We start from the raw sequence: 25,394 nt of genomic DNA, 5'->3' as shown, positions 1-25,394 counted from the left end.
ACAATTTAAAGGCAATGCTACCAAATACTAATTGAGTGTATGTAAACTTCTGACCCACTGGGAATGTGATGAAAGAAATAAAAGCTGAATAAAATCATTCTCTCTACCATTATTCTGACATTTCACATTCTTAAAATAAAGTGGTGACCCTAAGACAGGGAATTTTTACTAGGATTAAATATCAGGAATTGTGAAAAACTGAGTTTAAATATATTTAGCTAAGGTGTATGTAAACTTCCGACTTCAACTGTATACACACAAACACATACACCTTAGTCAAATACATTTAAACTCAGTTATTCACAATTCCTGACATTTAATCCTAAAAGTCTGTCCCTCATTTTAAGGTCAACCTTGTTACGTGAACTGAACTCTTAATTATGGTGAAACTATTCCTTTTCCCCCTTTTTTTCCACCCCCCAAACATTGAAAATATAATAATCAAATCATAGCTTAAAAGCAGTTGAGCTGGTGGAAACCTGAGCTCGTTGAGCATAACAAGAACCAACATAAATTGTTATCTTTTTTAGATAAAACTATACTAAATATATTCACGTCACCAAATATGTGGTTAAAACACACTGTTTTGCAATGGTCTACAGTAGTCTCAACAGCACCCTCTAGGGTAGCACCATGGTGTAGCTGGAGGTAAGCTATTTTCCATCCTCCTCTGGGTACTTTGACTTCAATACAAAACATCTCAGTCTCATCCTACAGCCCCTTGTCTTGGCTGGCTAAGCTGGGAATAGGTGTGAAAAAAACTGGTAAAAAGGCACTAAATACTTTTCGGGGGGTGAAATATAAAAATTCGGACAAATGAGCAGTGTAAAATACAAACATTTAGGAATAGTCAGGCAAGGAGCAGGACATCTCTACTACCAGTGTCAATGCTTTCCTGACATGAGCTGAAGCCATGTCTCATGTGCCCTCTCATCCACTGGCAGACAATGTTTCCTTTCCAAGCACTGAGTAACCCTGTCAATTTTCTCTCATTAKRGTATGTAGAGTCAWTCAATCACACAGTGCTAACTAAATAAAATACATTTTTATATTAATATCACATTTCTGGGTAACAATTAAAGGAGAAGTTTACACAAAATTCACAAGTGATTCCATACATTGAGACTAGTTCAGTGGAGTTTGCCCGCACTCCCTGTAGTGTTGTACTGAAACAGCTGCAAAAATGGTCAGGTGACTCATGACGTTGCTGGATGCAGGCATTAATCTGCTCAGGTGCCAGTGAATTCAAGATTCGGAAATCCGCGAAGTGTGGACAAATGTTGTTTTATTGAAAGCGTCTGGCCCGAATGAGCATCCGGCAATGTCACGAGTCACCTGACCCATTTTTGCAGCTGTTTCAGTATAGCACTAACAGGGAGAGTGAAGGCCATTTCCACTTAACTAGTTTCAATTTTTGCAATCGTTTGGGAGTTTCCGGGTTTTGGATAAACTTCTCCTTTAAGTACCTTACTGTAATAGTTTCCCATTAAAATGGTCAAAAAGAAAGCAATACTTTTTCTAAGACTGTCTGGGAGTGGTCTGAGTGAGGAGGGGAAAACGGGAAACTAGCTGTTAAACTAGCTGTTATCTATTAAACTTCACCCATGCAAAATCTGCCGATTAGACGTATAGATTCAGATTGTATTTTCAACCAGCAACTATCATATTTTTTCACACTTTTACAGTGTTAGTTTCATCAGCTGTTGTACAATATGACACAGTAAAAACAAACATTTTGAGTGCATTGGGCCTTTAAGTAAAACCGTTAAAGTGAGAATCCTTAATTGGTAAAACTGCAGCATCCATTTGGGATATTACAACAACAAAGAATTACTGCAAACAACTAACATTGTTTGTTTTCCTCAGACATTGCACAGGCGATAGAACAGCAGAATATGTACTGCAAAAAATATATTCTTTCATCAACAAGAATTGCAAAGGCGCTGGGGGGGGGTAAACAGTGGCAGTGTTTGCAAATGCGGATTAGATCTTTACATCTCATTAAGGTATTTAAGTCATTTCTTCAATCACAAATTATTAGTTGAAATTACTGGACATCTCACAGACCCTCTGGCAATTTCATTGTAAAAGAGTAAATTCACCACTTTTTAACCTCKTTCATTATCTCCAGCACCACACCATAAWAGGCACGTTTATACTTTCCGTAGTTAAATAGATTAAAAGAAAAAGGTCCTTTGAAAGTGCCAGCTGATGTCATCAAAAAACACAGTCACTTTCAAAACCTGCAATGAGTTTCCGCATTACTGCAAATCTCGTTGTCTGTGAAAATCACTGTTGTTTTAAAAAAAACATTTGATGACATCAGGTGGCACTTTCTTAGGACCTTTTTACCTTTTTAAGTACCGAATGGAGAAACGATCGTTTTCGCATATGTTGACACTGATATTGTGCTGGAGATACTGGATATGAGGTGGAAAAAGTTGTGGATGTGTACCAACATTTTTACACCATTGGGACAAATCCAGGCGATGTTAAAAGTGTACCTGCACTATTTAGTCCACCGACTGCATATATTAGCCCTGCGATTGAAGTACAGCATCTTTGTCGAGTCTTAAAAGCGGGCAGGTGAGGACGGCGCTCTGGCATGAGGTGGAAATCCTTCGCTTCATCAACAAGATCCCTGTTGGAAGGAACACACACCTCAAAAGGTTGGTAATGTATGACAGTAATATTACATGATAGCTACTTGGCCTCCAAAAGTAGCAGATATATACACATTTATCCAAACTTAGATTAACTATTTCGCAATAACCATTTTAGATACACATGCCAGATATACAGTTGCGGCCAAATATATTGGCACCCTTGCACTAATCTTCAATATTTCACAATTTCTTCTAAAAACTGTCTCCACACCTAGTTATTGGGTGTTCAAAAGATAACAATTTAGTATATGGTTGCCCAGCCTTTAGCCAAGATAACTGCCGACAAATGCTTCTTGCAGCCAATAATGATGTGGGCCCCATTACTGGCGATAATGGGGCCCACATCGTTGGTTGTGTTGGTGGGCTGTGAGACCTGGGTGCCAGACCAGAGCGCTGTACTGGAGAAGGTCTAGAGCCTTCGGTAATGTCAGAGATGTGCAAGTCCAATTTTAGGTTGGCTTGGAATGTCACGCCAAGCGCTTTGGAGCTGGACACCACCTGAAGTGTGTGTCCGGAGATGGAAACAAGCAAAAGGAAGAGGGGTCATGCTGTGGCAGTAAATACAGTAGGCCTATGCTATGCTTATTGGAAAAATGACTTAAAAGACATACGATGACCTCTCTGCTTTTGAGTATCCTTTTTGCTTTTGGTATATGTTCTGTCGCATGCAGTGGGCTTCTCAGGTTTAGAATCAGGGGTTCAGTCTAGTGAGCTGTGTGTCGAGCGTGAATTGTTGCAGAAAGTAAAATTTTAAACAGGCTAGAGTCTACTTTCATTTAATTACATTTTTTTGTATCGGGTGTATTTACAGACAGCCTGTATGAGTCCGGAAAAATACACCCGTTAAATTTGTATTTTTACTCCGCCTATAAATTGCACATGACACACTCGTCTACGGTTTGCAGTTGGTACTAACATCTCTATTTACTTTACAACATTGGAAGTCACTTTTACCGGAGCTTTACTGGACTTTCTAACTTAGAAAGGCTAGCCTGCCTTGTTTATTGCCAAATGGCTAATGGCAATTATCKAATGGCTACCAACAGCCAACCATTGAATCTCCACTGCAGCCGCTGTGAAATGTTACCTGAACTAAAGGACGAGGTGGAAAACCGAATTCACCTGGGGCAGGGATTTGTCTGTAAAAAGTGCCTTGTGTGACCGGATGGTGGATGACATCGGGGAGCTGAAGCAAAAGGAGAGCCTCGTCACCAAGTTCACTGATGTTGCTACAGCCCACCAAGTTCAGCGACGTTCCCACAGCACATCTTGGTGCTAAATCTCTCTATCGGCCATAGGAGAGGCGAGCTGGGAGATACCGACCTGTTCCACTCCTTGGTGCTTTCCTGGAGCGAAAATCCATGACATTCTAGTGATGCTTGCCACAATCAAGCAGCAGTTACCTAAGGCTGACTCTCTGGTAATACATATGGGTTCGATTGACATTAAACAGGGTACCTCCGAAAACCTGAAACAAGACTTCATGGACCTGATAGGAGCCACAAAGTATGCAGGCAAGCAGATTCTTATCTCTGGTCCGCTACCCTCAATAGGCTGTGGGTCTAACCTCTTTAGCCGGTCTCCTCCAAATCCACAACTGGCGGAAAACACTGTGCCACGGTGAAAGTGGCATTCATTGACAATTTTGAACGGTTTTGGAAGAGGGAGGCGGAATACACTCAAACGGCCGCGGGGGAACACAGAGCCTCCCTACGAACATAGCACAGTAGCTAACCGAGTGACTGACAGCCCAAGCCCCCAGGTAATTCCCATTATTACCACTCAGTCCTGTGTATGTTCACAATGGGCCAAAATKCCAGCAACAGTGTGTGAAAACCTTGTGAAGACTTACAGAAAACGTTTGACCTCTGTCATTGCCAACAAAGGGTATATAACAAAGTATTGAGATAAACTTTTGTTATTGACCAAATACTTATTTTCCACCATATTTTGCAAATTAATTAATTAAAAATCCTACAATGTGATTTTCAGGATTTTTTCCCCTCATTTTGTCTGTCATAGTTGAAGTGTACCTATGATMAAAATTACAGGCCTCTCTCATCTTTTTAAGTGGGAGAACTTGCACAATTGGTGGCTGACTAAATACTTTTTTGCKCCACTGTATATATATATTAAAAAAATAAGTACTCTAAGTCCTGTGGAGTTATTTCACCCCCATTAGTACTGTTTACTCCACCAGTCTGGCACTAGTTTCGATGTCTTCACTTTTATTCTACAATGTAGAAAATAGTACAAATTAAGAAAACCCATGGAATGAGTAGGTGTGTACCAAACTCTTGACTGGTACTGTAATTAACGCAATGGACAGGAAACAGCTCTGTGCTGCACTTTATATTGATCAGTCAAAAGCATTTGATACGGTCGATCATGCACTCCTGCTGTGGAGGCTGTCAGAAATTGGTCTAAACCAAGCAGCCTGTGACTGGTTGAAAAAATACCTGCACAACAGAAGTCAAAGTATGGCTGCTGATGGAGTTCAGTCTAATTTTCTTGACATAACAAAAAGGAGTCTGCGTTGCACTGCTTGTATAAACTGCTAAACCCAAAGCCAACATATTCTGTTGGCTTTCACTACACAGCAGCAGAAATTGGTTTGGCCTGACGCGCCGAGGCAGCTTGTACACAACCCAAAGCCCGTTCGGTCTCACGTGGTATGAGACGAATCCATCACCAGAAAGACAAAAGGCTAMGGGAGAGGACTAACAAATCAACTCCAACATTTCCAGAAACAAGAAATGGTGGACGGTTGGCCATGGGACTAGCAACCCCATCCCGTAAAACCTTTGTGCTACAAAAACAGCAACAAATGTCAATTCTACAAGTGGATGCGAGGATCTCCCAGAGTCCCAGACTTGTATGACCACCATCAGTGAAAGCCTACGGGAATCTGGTGACATGAAGACGGGAGCACTATACACCAAAAACAAACTGCATGTTGGCTTATTGAATGTTCAAACAATGTTTGAGTCTGAAAGCTGGCACAGCTTACCAACAAAATGAGGAGATCCCAAGCTACAGATCCTGGGGGTGAGGGAAGCCAGTTGGATTAGCTCTGGATCCATGAGAACCAGCACTGGAGAAACAGTACTACACTCTGGATGGGAGGACAGACAACATCGTGAAGGTCTCACCATCATCCAACAGAATGGTGTAGAGAAACCCCTGATGGAATGGAAACCAATCAACAGCATAATGATAAAAGCCATTGTGAAGTTCTCACCATCATCCAACAGAACGGTGTAGAGAAACCCCTGATGGAATGGAAACCAATCAGCAGCAGAATGATAAGAGCCATCATGAAAGTCTCCCCATCATCCTACAGAACGGTGTAGAGAAAACCCTGATGGAATGGAAACCAATCAGCAGCAYAATGATAAGAGCCATCATGAAAGTCTCCCCATCATCCTACAGAAAGGTGTAGAGAACCCTGATGGAATGGAAACCAATCAGCAGCAGAATGATAAAAGCCATCGTGAAGTTCTCACCATCATCCTACAGAACGGTGTAGAGAAACCCCTGACGGAATGGAAACCAATCAGCAGCAGAATGATAAAAGCCATCGTGAAGTTCTCACCATCATCCTACAGAAAACGGTGTAGAGAAACCCCTGATGAATGGAAACCAATCAGCAGCAGAATGATAAAATGACAACATACGAAACAAACAATAATCCAATGTTATGCTCTCACAAATGATGCCAAAGACGAAGAAAAATACCTGTTCTATAACACCCTCCAATCTGACAGAGACCTGAATCGTCATCGGAGACCTGAATGGAGAAGCATGGATGTGAGAACTTGAATGACAATAGTGAGAGACTGGCAACATTCTCCGTCACAAATAACCTGGTGATAGGTGGCACCCTGTTTCCCCACAGGAATATCCCAAAATTGACATGGTACTCTCCTAATGGAAGAGGCAGGAACCAGATTGACCACCTGATGATCAACAGCAAGTGGAGAAGCTCGCCGAGGGACGTCAAGGTGCGAAGGTAAGCAGATGTCGCCAGTGACCACCATCATCAAACTTAAGGGAACGCTCAGGACCACCAAGAAAAGGAACACCAAGATTTGATGTTGGCATGCTGAGGGAACAAACTGCCAAGAAAACCTTCACAATGCAAGTTCGCAACAAGTATCAAGCCCTTTCAAACACACATAAGAAGATGAGGAGGAGACAGCAGGGAATGTAGATAGGAAAGTGGGAGAAAGTAGAAAGAAAAAACCATAGGACACAGAAGGCAATGGATCACCTAGAAACATGGTGAATGATTGAGGAAAGAAGGGACCGTGAAAAAAAACAATGCCAAATCACAAAGGCTGAAATAGAAATTGAAGGAGCAGTACAGAAAAACCAACACACAAGTCAAAAGGCTAGTAAGAAGAGACAAAATGGCCTACCGGAGGAGCTGGCAAGTGCAGCTGAAAAATCAGCAGCACGCTCCCGAGTGGCCCAGCTTCTAAGGCACTGCATCTCAGAGCAAGAAGCATCACTGCAGACCCTGGTTTGATCCCGGGCTGTATCACAACCGGCTGTGATCGGGAGTCCCATAGAGCGGCGCACAGTTGTCCCAGTGTTGTCCAGGTTAGGTAATTATTGTAAATAAGAATGTATTTTTGAACTGACTTGCCTAGTTAAATAAAGGTTAAATAAAAATGAAAAAATAGCAAGGGACAGTATTCAAAATCACTAACTTAATTTGTGGCAAATACTCAAATCAAAGACAAGCAAGGCAATCTCCTAACTACCGAAAATTAACAGGAAGAAAGGATGGACAGAACATTTCAGAGAGATTCTCAGAGAACACCCTGTGGATCCAATGAACATGTCTGAAGCTGCTCCAGACACTGACCCACCAAGCAAAGTAGAAACAATCACTACCATCAAGTCACTAGAGAATGGGAAAAATCCAGGTCCTGATAACCTCAACGCAGAGCTGTTCAAAATCGATCCAGTATTGCCTGCAAACATCCTTCTTCCACTCTTCACTGACACCTGGATGAAGGGAAATATACCTTCAGATTGGGCCACGAGGGGTCATCATACAGGTACCTAAGGACCCACTTTCTGACTGCAACAACTGGAGGGGCATCACATGTATATCTGTTCCCAGCAAGATATTTTGCAAGATTATCATACGACAGATATCTTCAGCTGTAAACAAAGTACTTAGGAACGAATAAATGGATTTAAGGGGAGGAAGGAGCTGTACAGACCAGATAGTCACCCTCCGGAACATCCTCGAGCAATGTAAACTGGCAACAAAAACTCTACATCAACTTTATTGACTGCCAGAAGACTTTTGACAGCATCCACCACGAAAGCCTATGGAAGATCTTAAGAATTCATGGAATTCCCACACATGTTATCATAAAACAGTTCTATAGCAACTTTTCATGCACTGTGGGAACGAGCAACATGAGCTTTGCTGTGAAGTCCGAAGTTTGTCAAGGTTGTGTGATGTCAGCCGTACTCTTCAACCTGGCAATAGACTGGGTCATGCAGCAGACAACAGAAGACCAGGTAAGAGTGACTACAGTGATTCAAAGTCAGTTAAGAACAAATTCTTATTTACAATGACGGCCTACCCCGGCCAAACCTGGACGACGCTGGGCCAATTGTGCGCCACCCTATGGGACTCCCAATCACGGCCGGATGTGATGTAGCCTGGATTCAAACCAGGGACTACAGTGACGCCTTTTGCACTGAGGTGCAGTGCCTTAGACCGCTGCGCCACTCAGGAGCCCCTGGCTCTTTTATCCCACACACCAACATCTAAAAGACAACTGACGGACTCCAATTATGTTGGCGAGAAAGTCTGATCATGTTGATGTATTGTTCCCATGCCACCCTTGTAAATGAGACCGTGGTCTGATCATGTTGATGTATTGTTCCCATGCCACCCTTGTAAATGAGACCCTGGTCTGATCTCGTTTGATGTTGGTTCCCATTGCCACCCTTGTAAATGAGACCGTTGGTCTTGATTTCCATCGTTGAACTGTATTGTTACCATGCCACCCTTGTTAAAATGAGTACCCCTGGTCTGAGTCATGTTGATTGTATTGTTTCCCATGGTACGTTGTCTGATCGATGTGATGATTGTATCCTGCCACCTTGTCAATGGACCGTGGTCTCAATTGGTTTCCCCTGGGTTAGAGATCGTTTTATTTTGGTTGGAAGGAGAGTGTCTTGTCGCATTACAAGGTTAACAGTGGCATACCTGGCAGAATGAGGTAGGTCTGGACAGGTTTAGTGGTGGTAATTTTCATCTGTGGTGACAGATGAAAAAACCTGTAATTATATGATTGGCAATGGAAGAATGGTTGTCTGGATCGAGCCTGTCAACTTRGATGGAGATGGTCTTTCTACTGCTGGTCAGAGACCTCATTTGATGGTACCATGTGGCTGGGTTCTCCCTCTTGTTATTCTGGATTTTGTTGTGGTAGAATGTTCATCTTGCTGCCTTGATCTCTCTATGGGCTTTGTTCCTCAGAGTGCGCCATGAAGGCCAGTCTTTTTCACGGAAGGCTTTCKGTCTTTTTAATCAGCTCTTTGATTCTAGGTGAAATCGACTCCTCATCCTGTGCATGCATCCTAACCACCCGTTTTGGAAAGAAGGTTGCAATGGCATGATTCAGGGTGTTTTTTCCTGTGCTCTCTACACATTTGTTACTTCATTTATGGAGGGAAAGCTACTGGCCACATGCTCTGATGCTGGACTCTTTCATTGGTTGAATAACTGTTTTCCTGGTTTGGTGTGGGAGGCAGAGTGAGACTTGGGTGTGACAACTACAATATTAGGATCACTGAGACCCAAAAGGTGACATTGTTGTAGGGCTACTATAAAAGTCCTCTAGATTGTGAATGACAAAGTCAAGGATGGCATTCTGTTTAGTTGTAATGTTAACACGTTGTTCTAATCCATTCCCTGGGTATAGTCCAGACACATCAACATGGTTACAATCCCCCATGATAAGGATCCCAGCATCAATGTACCTTCCCCTGATAGTATCAATGCTGTCGGTTAGATGTTGGGTAAATTAATCCTCTGAATTGGATTGTGGGGGGGATAATCCACACATAATCCACACAATTGGGTCAAACCATGTCTCTGACAGTAGCAATTTCAGTCCTCTCTGCCAGCAGAAAGAATCCAAATTAATCCAAATTGTCAACCAGTGTCCGTGCTTTGGATACTKTGACCTTATGAGTACTATTACAGTGTTTCCCATATATATATATGTTTTGTCATTTAGGAGAGCGACTTACAGTAGTGCATTTTTTTTGTATTTATGGATCCCCATTAGCTGCTGCCAAAGCAGCAGCTACTCTTCCTGGGGTCCAGCAAAATTAAGGCAGTTTATACAATTTTAAAAACATTACAATACATTCACAGATTTCACAACACACTGTGTGCCCTCAGGCCCCTACTCCACCATATATCGACAGTACTAAATCCATGTGTATGTGTCTGTGCCTATGTGTTGCTTCCCAGTCCCCGCTGTTCCATAAGGTGTTTTTTAAATCTAATTTTACTGCTTGAGTCAATTACTTGATGTGGAATAGAGTTCCATGTAGTCATGGCTCTATGTAGTACTGTCTGCCTCCCATAGTCTGTTCTGGACTTGGGGACTGTGAAAAGACCTCGTCGCATGTCTTGTGGGGTATGCACGGGTGTCCGAGCTGTGTGCCAGTAGTTTAAATGCTCGGTGCATTCAACTCTTATAAATACAAGTAGTGATGAAGTAAATCTCTCCTCCACTTTGAGCCAGGATAGGTTGACATGTATATTATTAATATTAGCTCTCTGTGTACATCCAAGGGCCAGCCATGCTGCCCTGTTCTGAGCCAAATGCAATTTTCCTAAGTCCTTTTTTGTGGCACCTGACCACACAACTGAACAGAAGGTAAGGTGCGACAGAACTAGGGCCTGTAGGACCTGCCTTGTTGATAGTGTTGTTAAGAAGGCAGAGCATCACTTTATTATAGACAGACTTCTCCCCATTTTAGCTACTACTGCATCAACATGTTTTGACCATGACAGTTTACAATCTAGGGTTACTCCAAGCAGTTTAGTCACCTCAACTTGCTCAATTTCCACATTATTCATTACGAGATATAGTTGAGGTTTAGGGTTTAGTGAGTGTTTTGTTCCAAATACAATGCTTTTAGTTTAAGAAATATTCAGGGCTAACTTATTCCTTGCCACCCACTCTGAAACTAACTGCAGCTCTTTGTTGAGTGTTGCAGTCATTTCAGTCGCTGTACTAGCTGACGTGTATAGTGTTGAGTCATCTGCATACATAGAAACTCTGGCTTTACTCAGTCAGTGGCATGTCGTTAGTAAAAACTGAAAAAAGCAAGGGGCCTAAACAGCTACCCTGGGGAATTATTGATTCTAACTGGATTATATTTGAGAGGCTTCCATTAAAGAACTCCCTCTGTGTTCTGTTAGACAAGTAACTCGTTATCCACATTATAGCATTATACTAGTTCCCATCCTGACAGACACCTCGTTAAGTTCGCTGATGACACTGCCTTGATCAGCCTGTTGCATGATGATGAGGAACATCATGGCCCGGTCCTAGATAACTTTGTAGAGTGGTGTGAGGAATCATACTTGGTCCTCAACACCAACAAGATCAAAGAGATGTGCATTGACTTCAGGAAGTGTACAACACCTACCTCTGCAACATCTATCAGAGGTAAGAATATAGAAATTGTAGAGGAATACAAATAACTGGGTGTCCTCTTGAACAATAAGCTTCAGTGGAGTAAATGTACAGACCTGATCTACAAAAAGACCCAACAGAGACTGTACTTTCTCAAAAAGCTGTGATCTTTTAATGTAGACTGTACTACACTGACTCTGTTTTACAAATCTTTTATTGAGAATATTTTAACTTTTTGTATTGTTTGTTGGTTTGGCAATGCCAGTGTCAGCCAGAGAAATATGTTGAGAAGGATTATCACCACAGCAAGCAAGGTACTTGGAGTCAACTAGACAGGCTGGATGAGATCGTTAAGGTCAGGGCCCTCCGCAAGGCTCACAAAATAATTTTAGACCCAAGCCACCCCCTGTACCTGGACTTTGAACTACTCCCCTCTTGGCGCAGGTATAGAGCACCCCTCAGCAGGAAAAACACAACTAGACAATCATTTGAGCCAGGTGTGATATCCCTCCTAAATAGCCCGGGCTAATGTTCCTATCGACTCAGTCACACCCGCGCCCCAACGATGGTACTGGACCTGAAATTATTGGCCGTTTTTGGAGTCTTTTTTAGTGCTAAAATCAGTTCTTTAAAATCAATTTTCAAATGTTCCGAGCTAGCCCTCCTGATGTCGTTTGACCCCACATGGACTACGACTGTCTTCTCCCTGCATCTGTGGTAGAACAGTCGGAAGCAGCCTTGTTATGTCCTGTACTCGTGCTCCTGGGTAGCACAGGGTATTTTCCTTGGGGACCGAGATGTTTCTCACCATAGAGCTGCCTATGATGACAGTTGGTGATGTTGAATGGGACGGTCTCTCAGGCAGCCTCACGGTCTGGTGAGGCTGGGAGCGCCGAGGATCTGAACCCGAGGTAGTAGCCACCGGAGAGGGAGACAGAACRGAGGACAAAGACGCAGGTACCTCTGGATCCGATCTTGATTGGGAAGCAATCAAGGACGAAGGCGCCGGAACCTCTGGTCCCCCATGGGTATCGAACCCACAAACCTGGTGTTGCAAGTGCCATGCTCCACCAACTGTGCCACATACTCAAATCGTTGCCGCCACTCTAAAATATATGATCAAAAAATCAAATGTAGAAAAGATAATAGATCTACATTTTTTTTAAATATGATTATTTGAGAACTAACAAATCACCAAAATAAAAACTAGACAGTCAGGGAGAATCTAAAATTCAAGAAATGGCATGGCATGGGGCACTCATTGATTTTTAAAATAATGTTTGAGCCACTCAGATAACATAAGAACACAGCGTAAGCCATGGCAAAATGTGTAGAACTGCAGGAAAATGTACTTTAAAGCTGCACATTTTCTCTCAGCCCCATGCCAGAATGTGTAGAAATGCAGGGAACTAGCTTTAAAACTGAAATGTTCTCTCTCCCATGGCAAAATGTGTAGAATATAAGGAAAAATGTTGTCTCTGCGGCCAAGAGGACAAACTAACATTTTCGGTCAGTGAATACGTTTTCTACCTCTCCGTCGCGTCTATGGTTTTTCCATGTTTTCAAGCTGCTTACTCAGGGTAGTCTTGACCTGCTGATGACCGTTAAGGAATCATCTTGAATAGTGGATGCACGTTGTCATTGTTTAGCGAATTCGAATCAAAACATTAAATTAATAGGACTGTATTATTCTCAAATCTACCATTCTTCCAACATTTCTAAATTAATGTAAAATTTTCTTAAATCAGCTTCCTAAATCTAATATATATATTTTTTTATCATAAAGAAACACTTAAGAGTGAATAATGAATAAATATATAAAAGTAAATCATCCAAAGCTGCCATCTCTGCACCTTGGAAACCACAGAATCATACCACGTGTCTCCTTCAGCAGTGGGGTCTTCCTGTTAACCAACAACGAAATGAAACATTCAAACAAAATAACACCCTCCCTACAATCAAACATGGGGAGGTTCGATAATGCTGTGGGGTTACTTTGCTGCATCGGGTACTGGGGGGCCTTGAACGTGAGCAAGACATCATGAAATCAGCAGATTATCAAGGTGTTTTGAAGTGCAATGTTCAACCCAGTGTCCAACTGTGTCTCTGTTGTAGGTTGGAAGTCTTCCAGCGGGGACAACGACCCCATAACATCAAAAGCAACCTGGAACGGTTCGAGAAGAAAACGCTGGCCAGTCCAGCGAAGAGTCGAGATCTGAATCACATCCATAACTATGGCGAGAGCTGGAAACAGCCATTGGTGGAGGGCACCCCTCAAACATTAAAGTACTAGAGCATTGTGCTACTAAAGAGTGGGCCAAATTGCCAGTAAGAAAGTGCAGCAAATGAATTTGTCTGCAGTTATCTTGGCCAAAGGATGTGCAAACATGTACAAGCTCCAGGGTGCCAATCATTTTGTCCATGCCATTTGTCTTTATTAAAGTAGACTAAAATAAAATTGGTTCTGCTAGTACAGTGCCTTCAGAAGGTATTCATACCTCTCGACTTATTTCACATTTTGTGCTACATCCTGAATAAAAAGTTTATGAAATATATGTTTGTCTCACCCATCTACACACAATACCCCATAACGACAAAGTGAAAACATTGTTTTCAGAAATAGTTGCAAATCTATTGAAAATGAAACACAGAAATATGTCATTTAAATAAGTATTTGAACCTCTGAGTCAATACATGTTAGAATTACCTGTGGCAGTGATCATAGCTGTGCGTCTTTCTGGGTGAGTCTAAGAGCTTTGCACACCTGGATTGTACAATCTGTCTATTATACATTTCTTTTTTATTCTTCAAGCTCTGTCAAGGTGGTTGTTGATCATTGCGAGACAACCCTTTTCAAGTCTTGCCATACATTTTCAAGCAAATTTAAGTCAAAACTGTAACATGGCCACTCAGGAACATTAACTGTCTTCTTGGTAAGCAACTCCAGTGTAGATTTGGCCTTGTGTTTTAGGTTATTGTCCTGCTAAAAGGTGAATTCATCTCCCAGTGTCTGGTAGAAAGCAGACAACCAGGTTTCCTCTAGGATTTTGCCTTTGCTTAGCTCCATTCCGTMTCTTTTTTAGTCTTACTCCCCAGTCCTTAACAATTACAAGCATACCCATAACATGATGCAGCCACCACTATGCTTGAAAATAGGGAGAGTGGTACTCTACTTATGTACTTATTATTATTATTATTACTTATTTTTATGCATTATTACTTTAGTGCCTTGTTGCAAACAGAATGCATGTTTTCGAATATTTGTATTCTGTACAGGCTTCCTTCTTTTCACACTGTCATTTAGGTTAGTATTGTGGAGTAACTACAATGTTGTTGATCCATCTTCAGTTTTCGCCTATCACAGCCATTAAACTCTAACTGTTTGAAAGTCACCATTGGCCTCATGGTGAAATCCCTGAGCGGTTTCCTTCCTCTCCGGCAACTAAGTTAGGAAGGACGCCTGTATCTTTGTAGTGTCTGGGTGTATTGATACTCCATCCCAAGTATAATTAATAACTTTACCATGCTCAAAGGGATGTTCAATGTCTGCTTTTTTATATTTACCCATCTACCGATAGATGGCCTTTTTTCGAGGCACTGGAAAACTCCCTTGTCTTTGTGGTTGAATCTGTGTCTGAAATTCACTACTCGACTGACGGACATTACAGATAATTGTTTGTGTTGGGTACAGAGATGAGGTAGTCATTCAGAAAGTATATTAAACACTATTATTGCACACATAGTAAGTCCATGCAACATATTACGTGACTTGTTAAGCAAATGTTTACTCCTGAACTTATTTAGGCTTACTCAAGACATTTCAGCTTTTCATTTTATAATAATTTGTAAACCTTTTGAAAAACAATTCCACTTTGACATTATGGGGTATTGTCTATAGGCCAGTGACATGTTTTCTCTCCAATTTAATCTATTTTAAATTCAGGCTGTAGCTCAACAAAATGTGGAAATGTCAAGGGGTGTGAATACTTTCTGAAGGCACTGTTAAAGCAACCATACATTAAAACATGAAAGAAAATGAAAATAGATGCAACAAACAGCGTCAGTCACCTGCATTTGTGGCAAAAGCGCACCAGCTCATCCTGTTGAACGCGGTCTGCCAAGAACTGGGGTCGACAAAGGGGCAGACGGGTCTTGGAGAGCAACTCAGGGAGCCGAGGTTCCCGATCCTCGCGTTCATGCCGTACCCACGCAAGAACTGCTTCAAACACCTGGAATGAGGGGACACAGAATGTCAGAGGGATTAGGAAAAAGCTTAGGGATTCAAATCCGGTCATGTTAGACGCTGTTTACCACAGCAGTCAGTTTTATCACAGGCGAACGATTTTGAACTCATCACTGCATTCTCTATCAGAAAGTGGGCTGGCCCTCATTGGTATCACGTAGGTCAAAACATCGGTCTGATCATTTATAAAGCTCTTGCGCAAAAAACTCCTGCATTACCTTAAATCATTACTAACCTATAGAAGTATGAGATACCATACCCGCTCACAGGGATGGCTTTTTGTTTCTTTGGACAGTTGGATGCATTGGTGCCTTTCGGGCAGTTCAGAGACTTAGTTGAAGACCTCTTTAGAGAGGAATGTGCATGTTTTAGCATTTTTGAGTTTCCTGTGCTCCCGCCTTGAAGTTTTTATGTCTAACTTTAAATTAGTAATTTTTGCTGATCTTGTGATGCAGGGCTCCCTTGCAAAAGAGACCTCCGTCTCAATGGGACTCCCTTAAATAAAAGGTTATATTAAAACAAAAAAAGAGCTGGAGAACATTGATATGGTCAGACCATATGCCCTTTGTGAACTTTCCCCCATCCCTGTAGTGACGCATCTGTTGTCACCAACTTGCGTATGACTCTCCCCGTGGGGCAACCCTGCATCAAGAGGGATGGGTCTCTCCAGCATTAGAGAGGGGCACGCTGGAAGTCTCACAAGGAGGAGGCCAAGCGGGACTACCACAATCATGGAGGTCATGAGCCTAAGACCCCTCAGACACATCCAGTACGTGACCGAGAAGCAGTGGCAAAAAGCTGTTGCGCTCTCCACGGTGAGCAGGTGCGACATCAGGAGGGCTGTGTGCTCCGCTTCCTGAACCCGGGTGTAGGTTAGGACTAGGGCTACGGTGGCTTCAGCACACTTCCTGAATGTCTGTGGGGCCAGGGACAGACGGAATGGAAAGGTGAGAAATTCCTAAGCTATGCTCTCAAAGGTGAACATCATATCACCTGTGTGCAGAACAAACTGATGTGGAATTAAGCATCCTTGAGGTCAACAGTAGTGAACTACTCGTTCAGCCGAATAGAATCTAACAGCATGCGATGCGTTAGCATTCGAAATCCGTAGACACTCAGACACTTGAAGTACCATAAATCTAAGACGGGGTGTACCCCTCCCCCCGAAGAAGCCTTGGTGAGCTTCCTCCCTAGGTACCACTCCCTTGGCCAAAAGAGACACTCATCTTTGAGGGCACGGCCGATTCACCCTGTGCAGTGGACTGCACTACTCCCATGAAACGCAGGACCCAGGGGGAGACTGCCCAGGGGGAGACTTCTGTGAAGAGCGGGGGAACCCAGAGCAGGGGAATAGGTGGGTGGAGAGAGCCCTCTGGTGGCCGCCCCAATGGGGCAACTGCGCATTTGGGCAACCTGTCCCATGGTAGGGAAGGGGGACCTGTCAGGCCTGTTGGCCAGACAAGGTTGGCCTTGAGAGGTTTATGGTTAAAAAGGCTAAATGTGGAACCATCACCCTTCTGCCCCTGGGCCTGGATATGATGGGAACTCTTTAAAGAACTAAACTGGGGTAACAGTGGTTTTGACCCACCCCAACGAGGGCTATAGGTCTCGAGGTGGGGGGCTATGAAATATCCCAACAACTCCATGCCATTCATATCCAAGTGGGCGTAGCCTGGCACTGGATTGACTGACCTTCATGTTTTACGGATTGACTGACCTTCATGTCTTAAAATAATGGAGTCGTTTCACTTTGCTTATTTGAGCTGGACTTTTACCAAATAGGGCTATCTTCTGTACCTTGTCACAACACAACTGATTGGCTCAAACGCATTAAACAGTAAAGAAATTGCACAAATTCACTTTTAACAAGGCGCACCTGTTAATTGAAATGCATTCCAGGTGACTACCTCATGAAGCTGGTTGAGAGAATGTCAAGTGTGCGCAAAGCTGTCAAAGGCAAAGGGTGGCTACTTCGAAGAATCTCAAATATATTGATGTTTAACACTATCTTTGGTTACTACATGATTATTTCATAGTTTTGATGTCTTCACTATTATTCTACAATGTAGAAAATAGTCAAAATAAAGAAAAACCCTTGAATGAGTAGGTGTGTCCAAACTTTTGACTGGTACTGTAGGTGTGGGAGACATAGAATACTCGGGATCGAGTTTGGAGGCAGCGCGTTTGATCGGTTTGAAGAAGGGGAGATCAGCCATTGACTCCTGCCCTCCCTTCTCAGTTTGGCTGGGCAGAGGAGATGCACTCTTCCTCAGGGGCGTAATACCTCCCCTGGTCAGAGAGGGTGCTGCCTGATGCAGCAAGAGACATGCCGTCATCCTCACTTCGTGATTTATCTGAAAGGTCCGCCCCCAGGGACAGATAGGCGTCCTCCGAATATGCTGGGAGCTTGAGGGGAAGATGGCTGTCCCTCTTCTGAGATTTTGTTCGCAACATCTTCCCCGAGCAAGAACGAGGCCTACCACGCTCTACGTTTAAGGACACCGGGGCCCAGCTGAATGCAATGTAAATCAGACTGGGACACGAAATGGCCGCAACTGCAAGGGAAAGCCTTGCTAGGCTTGCGCTGCTTTCCCTCCCCCTGCCATGACGACTTGGTCGGTTAACCCGTCGACATTTGTTTAGACCGGATGGGCGAAAACAAACTGGAATACCCGGGGGGAGTAGCAAGCTAGCTACTCCAAACTGCTATTCAACGGGGAAGCCGGGCAAGATACGGAGTGACGTTAGCTGGAAGCCATGTAATCAGAAACAGGTCAGGTAAGCAGAAATAGCCTGTCTAGGACTGATATTAGCAACTGGGACTGAGTAGCAGGCAGTTTACTCTGGGCACGCTTTTCATCCAAATGAGAAAATGCTGCCCCCTAGCCATAAGAAGTTAAGCTACATTATTTCTCTCATTACCGCGTCCCCTCTGAAGAATGGTCGGATGACCGCAGCAGCAGGGTTTGTGACGTTATGCGAATATTTRGGGAAAAGTGAGAGAAAACCCCTCAGACTTTGTTTGAATGGTTTTGTGCATCGAAATAGGATATGTATTCCCAAAAAAATGCAGAAAAGCCAACAGACACTGACTCCATTAATGTGTCAATCCAAAAATGTGCCAGATCCTCTCCGATCTGGCATTTCTTAATTTATTTATAAGTAATAACCTGAATAATAATGAAAAGCCATGATAAAGAGGTGTAATGGCTCGTTTCAAATAGGTTTTATTAACAAGCATATACATGTAAACACATGTACAAACAGAATTGATATCTCCCCTGGTTATATACCAAGGTATCGCATTGGGACAAGTAGACCACAGGATATCCTAGGTTTCCTTTCCTAGGATCTCGGGGCTTGCCAGACAGTGATGATAAATAGAGTGACTTGTCTCGTCAGTCAGTGCAGCCTACCGCATCGCTGAGAAAGCCATTCATTTGGCTCCCTAATTTGCAGAGGCTACTGGTAGGCCTAGGCTTATTGATGCTTATCTGCAGATAAACTATAAAAAAATAAATGAAGATGGCYAATCATCACCGCAAGAAAAATAGGTAATGAGAGCCTCATTCTGGTCCAAAAATMATAATTAGGGCCCTCACAGAATCCAGGCATTAACATGGCATTCAACAACATTGTATTGACCTTAGGAGGGAATCAACTAAATGTGTGTGTGTGCACCTCCTCCATTTTTGGGGTTATGCTGTAATCAARTGGTTMTACTCTTGGATTGAGCAGACCTTCCCGTACAATTCTGATACCTCCATGAAGGACATAACTTCACCATTTCAATATCATTTAAGAACAAAATACCCTTTTCAGACATCTTTCACATAAATACAGGTATTTTATCAACCAGCACATTTGAGTTCAGCCATAATGTTTTCTATCTTTTCAGGGGGATGAAATTGAAATTGTAGCCAGCTCATTCAACAACATTGTATCAGACATGCTTGTTTGAAAAAAAGTGTCATTTTCAATTAATCGAAAATGAGACATGGCAATCTACACAAAGGCAAAAAGGCCGTTTTTAAACAATGGATGAGCTTTTCTTTAGGGTTCAAGTAAAACTTTTGAATAAGTGAAGGTTTTAGAGAGAGGTTTAGTGCTTTTATACTTAATCTCAACCCACCAAATTCATACGCATTATATCTCTGAAACCCACTTACAGTTGAAGATGGATGTTTACATACACCTTAGCCAAATACATTTAAACTCAGTTTTTCACAATTACTGACATTTAATCCTAGTACAAATGCCCTGTCTTAGGTCAGTTAGGATCACCACTTTATTTTCAGAATGTGAAATGTCAGAATAAAAGTAGAGAATTATTTATTTCAGCTTTTATTTATTTTCCTCATGATGCCATCTATTTTGTGAAGGGCACCAGTCCCTCCTGCAGCAAAGCATCCCCACAACATGATGCTGCCACCACCGTGCATCACAGTATGGATGGTGTTCTTCGGATTGCAAGTCACCCCCTTTTTCCTCCAAACATAACAATGGTCATTATGGCCAAACAGTTCTGTTTTTGTTTCATCAGACCAGAGGATATTTGATACAGTCTTGAAACACTGTTCCACTCGGCTGAGCGGTGTCTTCTGCCCTCTCTTTCAGCGGTCCCTGGATACATTGGAAACAATCTATTGTTGTACCCATCCCAAAAACCTCTCATCCATCTGCATCAAATGATTACAGACCTGTCGCTATTACCTCTCTCTTGATTACATCTCTTGAAAAGATCATCAAGGCATACATAATTAACACCACCCGACACCTTCTTGACCCCCTCCAATCTGCATACCGGTCAGAGAGAGGGACAGATTATGCCATCCTTTCACTCTTACATCTGCTGTACATGCATTTAAAAGGGCAGTAAAACCATGTGTGTATCATGTTTGCAGATTTCTCCTCGGAATTTACACAATAATTACGTTGGTCCTCGCAGACAGACAGAGGAGACTTCGGACTTGATGCTATGCTTATCACATGGATCACCAACTTCCTAACTGATAGGTCTCAGCAGGTACGAGTTGGCAACACACTCTCTGAGGTGCGCACCACTTCAGTAGGAACCCCACAGGGCAGTGTTCTTTCACCAGTACTATACATACTGTATACAGACAGCTGCCGGAGCCGGTTCCCAGGGCGCCACCTGATCAAATATGCTGACAATACTGCTTTGGTCAGTCTTCTCAAAGCGGATGAGACTGAGCACGGACCGGTTCTGAATGATTTTACTGTCTGGTGTCGTCATCCCATCTAATATTAAATACATAAAAAACAAAGGACATGGTGATTGACTTTCGAAGAAACACTACCATGCACACACCATCACTGATAAAAGGTGAGCCCATTGACATAGTGGAGGAGTACAAATACCATGGACTAGTCATTGACAACAAGCTGTCCTGGGATCAGTGTACTGAAGCTATTTTTAAGAAAGGAAATACAGTCTGTTGGCCTACGGATACTGCACTTTTTAAAATGGTTAATTGAGAGCATTCTGTCCTACTGCTTGACCTGCTGGTTTGGGAATATCAAGGTTGCACAGAAAAATAGGTTGGGCAAGATAGTCAGGACTTGGGGAAAAATCATGGGGCAGCAACAACAAGAGCTGTCATCTCTCTACCTGGGCAGAGCCAAAAGAATAGAGGTTGACTCTTCCCATCCACTCCACCCTGAATTCCAGCTCCTTCCCTCTGGGCACAGGTACAGACAACCTAAGGTTAAAAAAAAAAAAATAGGGCCAAGTTCTCTTTTATTCCGAATGCAATTCCGCAACGTAACAAATGTTGGACTAATTGCACTATGAAATTGCACTTACCCTGCCTATTTGTTTCTAAATATCCTTTGACTGCTGCAAGCTGAATTGCCTCTGAGGACATTAACTTTTTCTGAATATACGGAACTCTATTACACGTAACTGATGCAAGCAGTAAAATTTCATTTAAAACACAGATTTAAAAAATGCCTTACGGAACAAAGGACTGTGAAGCAACAAACATATGCACAGACACACGATAACATACGCACTATACACACACACATATGTGTCAAGCTTCTTGGTTACAGCAGAGACAATCAATCCCCTCCTGAATCAAGATCCCTGCTGCCTAAATTTGTTTTGTGCATATTATAATTTTTTTTATTTATACACATATAGTATCAGCCAAAAGTTTGGACACCTACTCATTCAACAGTTCCTTTATTTTTTACTATTTTCTACATTGTAGAATAATAGTAAAGACATCAAAACTCTGAACTAACACACATGGAATCATGTTGTAAGCAAAAAGTGTTTAAACAAATCAAAATATATTTTAGATTTCAGATTCTTCAAAGTAGCCACCCTTTGCCTTGATGACAGCTTTGCACACCCTTGGCATTGTGGTCAGGTGATTGTGGAGGCCAGGTCATGTGATGCAGCACTCCATCACTCTCCTTGGTCAAATAGCACTTACACAGCCTGGAGGTGTGTTTTGGGTCATTATCGTGTTGAAAAACAAATGATACTCGTACTAAGCGCAAACCAGTTGGAATGGCGTGTGGTAGCCATGCTGGTTAAGTGTGTGATTTATTTAGAAATCAAGGCAGACAGTGTCACCAGCAAAGCACCCCCATGCCATCACACCACCTCCTCCATGCTTCACCGTGGGAACCACACATGTGGAGATCATCCGTTCACCTACTCTGCATCACAAAGACACGGTGGTTGGGACCAAAAATTCCTTTCCTGTGGCGGTCCTCATGAGAGCCAGTTTCATCATAGTGCTTGATCGTTTTTGCGACTCCACATTAACAAACTTTCAAAGTTCTTAATTGACTGACTTTCATGTCTTAAAGTAATGATGGACTGTCGTTTCTCTTTGCTTATTTGAGCTGTTCTTGTAAAAATATGAACTTGGTCTTTTACCAAATAGGGATATCTTCTGTATACCACCCCTATCTTGTCACAACACAACTGGAGAATGCCAAGAGTGTGCAAAGCTGTCATCAAGGCAAAGGGTGGCTACTTTGAAGAACCTCAAATATAAAACATATTTTGATTTGTCTAACACTTTTTCGGTTACTACATAATTCCATATATGTTATTTCATTGTTTTGATGTCTTCACTATTATTCTACAATGTAGAAAATATTAAAAATAAAAAACCCATGAATGAGTAGGTGTTATAAAACTTTTGACTGGTACAGTATATATACACACAGAGAGTGCTTACGGAAAGTATTCAGACCCCTCGACTTTTTCCACACTGTTAGGTTACAGCCTTATCTTACAATTGATTAAATAATTTTTGCCCCCTCAATCTACACACAATACCCCATAATGAAATATCACATTTACATAAGTATTCAGACCCTTTACTCAGTACTTTGTGGAAGAACCTTTGGCAGAGATTACAGCCTTGAGTCTTCTTGGGTATTATACTACAAGCTTGGGACACCTATATTTGGAGTTTCTCCCATTCTTCTCTTCAGATCCTCTCAAGCTCCGTCAGGTTGGATGGGGAGCATTGCTGCACATCTATTTTCAGGTCTCTCCAGAGATGTTTGATCGGGTTCAAGTCCGGGCTCTTGCTGGGCCACTCAAGAACATTCAGAAACTTGTCCCGAAGCCATTCCTGTGTTGTTTTGCCTGTGCTTAGGGTCATTGTCCTGTTGGAAGGTGAACCTTCGCCCCAGTCTGAGGTCCTAAGCGCTCTGGAGCAGGTTTCCATCAACGATCTCTATGTACTTTGCTCCGTTCACGCACTGTCAACTGTGGGAAATCATGTCCAATCAATTGAATTTACTACATGTGGACTCCAATCAAATTGCAGAACCATCTCAAGGATGATCAATGGAAACAAGATGCACCTGAGCTCAATTTCAAGTCTCATAGCAAAGGGTCTGAATACTTATGTAAATAAGGTATTACATTTAATTTAAATAAATATATACATTTGCAAAATAAATCTAAAAACGTGTTTTTCCTTTGTCATTATGGGGTATAGTGTTTAGATTGCTGAAATTATATTTAATCAGTTTTAGAAGCAGACTGTAAAGTAACAAAATGTGGAAAAAGTCAAYGGGTCTGAATACTTTCCGAAGGCACTGTATACAGATTGAGTGATACAATTTTTCAAGTGTTGCTCACAAAAGTCAAAATTATGGAAAATCCATCATGGCAAATGTTCGAGAAGTTGGAGAAATTATTTTACAAAGTATTTCAATTGAATGGATTTGACCAAATGTGTGACTATCTCAAACAGGGTGCGGGGTTTGAGCTTTCCAAATTTGCATACCGAGTCCCTTGGTATCGCTTAACCATGTTTCACTGCTTGAACCCCTAACGACAATAAAAGCCACAGACCTGCTCCTCCGCTTTGATGTTGAGTTCGTCACAACCCACCAGCTCCAGTACTTCCTCTGGCCTGAGACCGAGGAACTCCTCAGACACGGACACCTCCACAAAGTGCTGGTGGACAAAACTGTTGGCCGCGTCGTACAGTGTCGTGCACATCATGGTCTCTGCAAACTGTCGCACGCCCAGACAGTTCTTAGGGTGAAGTCTGGGGTGAAAGAGAGAGAGAGCAAAAGTTCAAATTAGTTATTCGCAACTTCCAGTTACTTATAAATCTCATGGTTATTTTGCTCACGCAAGATGTCACCCTAAGTGTGCAATATTGAAAAATAATTTAGTTATAGTGCCAAGGACTTTTGGGAGTTTTATAAATGCTCCAGTGTTGAGAATATTATTGGCGTATAAAGAGACAAAAGCTGAACAGAAAAACACATTTTTGATTTGCAGAAATGAGGAATGAAATGATTAAATTGTCAACCACCCACAAGGGTTGGGTGCTGCTAGTAATAGGGTTCTCCCCAGGAAATTTAAACAAGGTGGTGCTGCCGAGTATGGCACTGCCCCTCTTTGGACATAGTTATTTATTACATTTGAAAATGTTTTTATTACAAAAATTATCAAATTAGAAATAAAGTAATAATGAAAATATAACAGCAAATAATATATTTTATATATATACAGTCAGGTCCAAAATTATTGGCACCCTTGATAAAGATGACCAAAAGACTATAAAATAAATTATACAAACACTTTGCTATATTATATGCTCAAACAAATGGGAAAATATTATTTTATACCAATACAATTGCTCTGAGAAAGATCATGTTTAAGTATTTTTTGGCACTCCTATTTTCAATCCCCTGGCAACCTCCCCTTGTGAGGATAATGGCACTGAGCCTTTTTCGAAAATGTCTTATGAGATTTGAGAACACATTGGGAAGGACCCCTATACAGAATCTTTACAGATCCTTGAGATCCTTCAGATTTGCCCTTATGGACTGCCCTCTTGAATTCAAACCACACGTTTTCAATGCGGTTCAAGTCCGGAGACTGATGGCCATTGCAAAATGTTGATTTCGTGGTGAAATAATACATTTCTTTGTGGATTTTGATGTGTGCTTGGGGTTATGGATGTTACATGACATGGACACAATTTTTGGGGAGACTGAATATATTAGCAAAAGTCTGAGTTTGTAAGTCAAAACATGGATTGCCATGTGGAAAGAAACACAAAAACGATCATTTTGAACATTGTCATTTCCATTATTACGTTAGAGAGGAAAAACAACTTATGGATGTTACACCCTCCATTATGGATGTTAGAGTCTGAAATAGACAATCAACTCTGAAAGATTTCTTGATCAAAATCTATCATAACACATGTTTTCATTTGGAATGTCAGCAGATGGCATAGTTCCTTAGGATTGCATAATTACAGGTAACCT

At 42.0% G+C, this 25,394-nt stretch overlaps 1 protein-coding gene across 1 annotated transcript in view; it reads right to left on the bottom strand.

Annotated features, from left to right (window-relative positions):
• The window catches only part of klhl18 (kelch-like family member 18), a 58,968-nt gene that overhangs the window by 16,322 nt on the left and 17,252 nt on the right, over positions 1-25,394 (bottom strand). The window contains exons 4-6 of the mRNA XM_023977846.2: positions 23,959-24,157; positions 15,428-15,588; positions 2,505-2,641 (exon numbers count right to left, since the gene is read on the bottom strand). Of these exons, the coding sequence (XP_023833614.1) occupies positions 2,505-2,641; positions 15,428-15,588; positions 23,959-24,157 (497 nt within the window). The remainder of the gene's footprint in view (positions 1-2,504; positions 2,642-15,427; positions 15,589-23,958; positions 24,158-25,394) is intronic.

Source organism: Salvelinus sp. IW2-2015, linkage group LG32 (genome assembly GCF_002910315.2).
Source record: "Salvelinus sp. IW2-2015 linkage group LG32, ASM291031v2, whole genome shotgun sequence".
In the NCBI taxonomy this organism is placed as follows: Eukaryota; Metazoa; Chordata; class Actinopteri; order Salmoniformes; family Salmonidae; genus Salvelinus; species Salvelinus sp. IW2-2015.
Note: the sequence above shows the minus strand (reverse complement) of the source record. Positions and strands in the feature narration are given on the sequence as shown.